A 5,277-nucleotide genomic window follows, 5' to 3' on the forward strand; every position below is an offset into this window, starting at 1 on the left:
ATATATTTAAATAAACAAACCTCACATGAGAAAAAAATAACATAGTAAAGGAATTAATGTTTAGATAATACAATGAATAAAAAAAGAAAGAAAAAAAATAATGTTTAGTATGTTAATTTTAGTCAATATTATTTTTATTAAAATATAAATAGCAATTTAGTTTTTATAAGATTATGTTGGTGAGTGGTTTAAGCTGAATTCGGCTGTTAAACCCTAAAACCTAATAATCGATATGATGAAAAATATAGTTGATTAAATTCAATTGTATTTAATCGATATGATGATAACGTAAGTGTTGAATGAAATAACAAAAAAGAAGTGTTTGCAATTTGTGTTTGTTGATTGTTATTAATGGTTCAAAGTTTGGAAGTGGCGAGCGCCATCTAGAAATTAACGATTTCGCGTAGTTTGGAAAAAGGGATTGAAATGAAAAGGTAAGGACGAAAATAAAAACCAAACTTACGTCTTTCAAGTTTTCTATATTTATTCAATACTTAATAAAAGACTAATACTTTTGTTTTTTTATTTAATTCTTTTTAAAATTATTTTATATTTTAAAATAAAAATAAAGTGTATCGTTATCCTACAAAAGAAGAAGACACTGCAAATTTACCTCACCCTTAAAAAAAATTAAGAAATTAAGACCAATTTATATGCAACTTAAAAATAAATTCCAAAGGTTAATTTATGTATAAATAAATTTTAGTTTATATAAAATTGTATGTATGGTTAAGAAACTGCAAATATGGACCGAGTGATGTCTAATCTCGAATGGTAGGTCAGTACGATAATTGACTGATTGATAGGTCTATTGTAATGCTTCATTAACTTAAACAAGTTATTAATTAGGTTTAGGTATATTTGAAAATACAAAATTTTAAATATAAGTCTAAAATATAGTAATTAGGCCTTTTGAAAATGCATTAGTTACAATATTACTACTTGAAATCGATTGAACTTAAACTAATTTTAATATGGAAATACCTTTACGAAAATATGGAGTGATCGAGCGGTCTCATATAATCGGAATGACTTCAATTCTTGTTCTTCTTCTAAAGTAATAATGAAATTCATTCAAACATTAAAGAAAAAATAAGAAAAACTGTTGCTAGTACTTTGGATTAGTATCATTTTATCAAAAATATATTTGAATCAAGAGCCATAAACTTAAACGAACAATGAATACTTGACATGTTATTTGAGTGAATTCTAGTTGCATTATTTATAATTTTATTTGATTTTAATAGGAATATTTGGTAAATAAAATACTTAAAATAATTTGAAACATTTATTGAAACTTACCTAAGTTAACTTTTTAGTTATAGTTTCTAACTTTTTATATTTATTATCTTCATATGAACCAAACTTTGGTAGGTTTTTCAAGTAGTGGCGGATCCTGCCGCTCATTACTTCCTATTCATCTATTTGGTTTTCACAACTTCCTATTGCTCTCACACACACTGTTTCCTCTCTTCATCAAAACCATACACGAATGTGTCTCTGTTCCCCAAAATCTCACAATAATATACTCTGTTGCCGTTAACCAACTTTCCCACGTTCTGTTAATATTTTCTTCTTACAACGTTTTGTCATTCGATAATCCGATTCCATGGCGCACAAAAAAACTCGTTTCCTTCTCTCTGTTTCATGGTTTATGAATGACTCATTCACTTTTTGTTTTCTTTCTCAGGTTCGGATCAGCATTACACTCTAATGGATTCAGAGCCTTCTCCGCAAGTCAAACGGAAGGTTTACTTTTAATTTCTTTAATACATATATTATTATTATTAATATTTGCAATGCAACAATTTTTTTACATCACAAAGTAAAATGATTTAATCTGCTGTTGTTGTTGTTGGCATTTCAGCATAAATTTGCACCACGAGCACCACCGCGTCTTGTTCCAAAGAAAGAAGTTAAAACGTATGGATTGTTTTGTTTGGTTTGATTATAGTTTGTGGTGCAGTGCAGTTTGATTTAATGCTACTCTTATTTGTTCTGTTTAATTAGCGAAGTAGTTGAGGATGCTCAGGCTGATGCGAACCAGGCTAAGGATCTGCTGCGGCGTTTCAATGTATATGTGACTTTAATTTGATTGGTATCTCTTAATTATTTTGTTTTCTATGAGTTTATTTATCCCTCGTATGTTGTGTAGGAGAGTGCTATGAAGGCAAGGAACAAGGTTGAGAAAAAAGGTTTGCTATGTTACTGAAGTTCTCTTATTTGATTATATTTGTCTTTTATATCTTCAGCATTAGTTTTCTGATCCTGTTGTGTGTTCTTTTCGTTATTGGAAATAAATCATGAAAATAGATGTTACCTCTCATAATAAATCCTGAGAATGAACGTGCACACAAATGTTTGAAGTTTACATGACTGTTAAATAGAGAAGCATGATGAAGAAATTGTTTTAAGAATATTAGGATGGGTAACCTGTGATGTCGAATATTTAGATTGCCAAACCTAGGGATACTGGGAGATATTCAATATCATGGTTTGGTACACTGAACGGCTTGTCATTACTTTTTTGAAGTTTATTTTTCTAGATTTTAAAAGTAGTAATGTATATGACTAAGTCTGTTACTCGGCTAGTTTATTCTGATATTTTAGGAGATTTGTTAGCATCTTTAGTTTATGTATCATGATTGTAACAAGTGTGTAGCCTCAATTTTTTCATTTCAATGTTTACCATACAACAGATGTCAATTTTTTGTTCCTTTTTTTCTTTTTTGTTATCAAACACTCTCTGTTGCTCACTCTCACATCTGTAATACTCTTAAGTTCAAATCCTTAATCATAGGTCGTATGTTGTGTGCACCTACTGTTATTCTCTTTCATTATTATTACTAATGGCAAAGAAAATTACTACAAATAACTTCTCTGACACCAAGGGAAATTTTTACTGAGAATATGTTTCATACCTTGCCGAATTGCTGGAGAATCAACGAGTTAGCATTTACTCTCTAAAATGTTTGATCCCTTCCCACGGATGTGTGCAAGTTCATGGGACTTCATTGATTGAATTGTTGTTGAAGTAGCGTAATTTGGATACTTAGTGTGTAGTCTGTCTATGTAGAGATCTTATAATGAAGCTTGTCATGACTCCCTTTTCACCTAGGCAAGTGTAACATCATGTTTTATGTTTTCTAAACTGGCATTGTTCATATTTATGGTGTGCAGTGTCAGCTTCACAAATTGCTTTTGGTTATGGTGGTGAATCAACTTTGAAATCATATGGTATTGCCAGGGGTGGGAGAAATGTCAACATCAATCAGAATTCAGCATCTAGTGGTATGCTACCATTAATACACTTTCATTTAATAGATTTCTACACGATGCTGTGCTCTTTGCTGCACGATCCTTCCTCCTATTAACAGTATTCTCGTGATGCTTTAATTGCAGTGGTGGCAGAGAAAGAATACACAGAACCATGGGTAAGTATTCTGAATAAAACGAATATGTTCTCTAGTTCATGCACTGTTTTATCTTCTTTTAATCATTATTCGATATAATTGTTCATGCTTATTTTTGTTCTGAAGTATTGGTTGTTGGATTATGCTATAGGACTATTACAGTAATTATCCAGTAACTCTTCCTTTGAGGAGGCCATATTCTGGAAATCCAGGTATAATTCAAGAACTATCTTGCCAAAAAGAAAGGGAGAAAAATAATGAAGTAAAATTGATGGAAAACTGTCTGATTTCAGCTAGTTTATTTAGTAACAAAACCTGTTTTGCTCGTTTTCGGTATTAACATTTTTAGTTATTAAGTTGTTTCCCTTTTTCTCCTGACTGGAGTTAAGAACTTATTTCATTGGTACTTTGAAAGTAGTACACACTAGATACTCTCCAAACATCTAATTGGTTACTGGCTTTAACATAACATTTTTTTTTCTGATAGAGCTTCTTGATGAAGAGGAATTTGGGGAGGCTGCAGAGTCCAGAACATACGATGAAGATGCATCAAATTCAGCAATGGAGTTAGGCCTTTTGGTAGGTAAACTGAAGTTTGAGATATTGAATTGATGAATTAAATTTCCTTTAATCATTATAATAATGTTTTGAACAAATTGTTGGTGGGAGGAAAACCTAGAGGCAAATATGTTCTTGATTAAATTGCCTCCAAAACTGCCTATGGTTATACAATCAACTACTGATGGAGGCAAAGAAGTTAATCCGAAATCTAAACCTCCTGGGGGTTCAAAAAAAGTGGAGAAGCTTTGTGAGTTGAAAGACTTGCCATCTGGCTTCATGGGTAAAATGCTGGTATACAAAAGCGGTAAAATCAAGCTCAAGCTTGGCAATACCCTTTATGATGTAAGTATGTTGCATTCACGTAGTGTTATTTTATCATTTTTTTAAATACTCAATATAGTATTATCAACAAAATAAAATGTAAACATCTTCAAAAAGTCGTATTGCAAAAATCGTGTTGTTATCTTCTGTGACATACAAAATCAAATTTACTATATTACTTTTTGGATATTTATCCAACTCACCCTTCTGTATGTTAAATGAGTAGTTAAATGAGTAGTACAAGGTTGGTTTCTCTATGAGCTAAATTTGTCTACCTTTCTTATTTAAAAACTGTTGCAGGTTTCTTCGGGTATGAATTGTGCCTTTTCCCAAGATGTGGTTGCTATCAATACGGCTGAAAAAAATGTGTGCACCATTGGGGAGATAAGCCAACATGTTACGGTAACCCCGGATATAGATGGCATAATTGACAATTTGTCTGATTAGTGACAAATTTAAATCATTTTTGTTTTCAGATAGTTTACATTTTACCAGAAAAGGATAGTTTACATTTACAAAAAAAGGATAGTTTACATTTTTACATATAGTTATGAATTTGTTGAAATGATGTCATAAACAGTGGACTGAGAATAAATAAGAAAAATGAGCACGCAATTTTCTTTCTGTCTTGAAACGGAATCATATATGATTCACAGAACTTAATGCAGTAAAGGAATTCCCAGGTTCAGTAGGTAGCACAGTTATTGAATTAAAGTTATTTCTTTGAATCATTAGTATTGTTAATGGTTTCTTATTTCTAGAACAATGAAACATAAACATTAGTGTCTTTTTTCTTCTTATAATAAGGCATCCATTTTTGTTTTGTATGAAAGGCTAGTGGGTGATTTTAAACTCTTTTGGTTGAGGATGAAAACATGAGATTGAAGGAAATAAAATTAGAATCAGACGCTCCTTTATATACTATGTGTGATTGGAAAAGAAAAGGTAGAAAGAAAGAGAATAGAAAATAAGATGATTTTTA

At 31.0% G+C, this 5,277-nt stretch overlaps 1 protein-coding gene across 1 annotated transcript; it reads left to right on the forward strand.

The window, feature by feature from the left end:
* Positions 1 to 1,399: 1,399 nt before the first annotated feature.
* Positions 1,400 to 4,898, forward strand: LOC114163003 (DNA-directed RNA polymerase III subunit RPC4-like). The gene is made up of 10 exons (XM_028047048.1): positions 1,400 to 1,749; positions 1,868 to 1,923; positions 2,011 to 2,074; positions 2,156 to 2,195; positions 3,181 to 3,291; positions 3,403 to 3,434; positions 3,565 to 3,625; positions 3,901 to 3,992; positions 4,083 to 4,316; positions 4,596 to 4,898. The coding sequence occupies exons 1-10, from the start codon at positions 1,714 to 1,716 to the stop codon at positions 4,740 to 4,742; spliced, it is 873 nt and encodes a 290-aa protein (XP_027902849.1). The 5' UTR covers positions 1,400 to 1,713; the 3' UTR covers positions 4,743 to 4,898.
* The last annotated feature ends 379 nt before the right edge of the window (positions 4,899 to 5,277 follow it).

Source organism: Vigna unguiculata, chromosome 1 (genome assembly GCF_004118075.2).
Source record: "Vigna unguiculata cultivar IT97K-499-35 chromosome 1, ASM411807v1, whole genome shotgun sequence".
Classification (NCBI taxonomy): domain Eukaryota; kingdom Viridiplantae; phylum Streptophyta; class Magnoliopsida; order Fabales; family Fabaceae; genus Vigna; species Vigna unguiculata.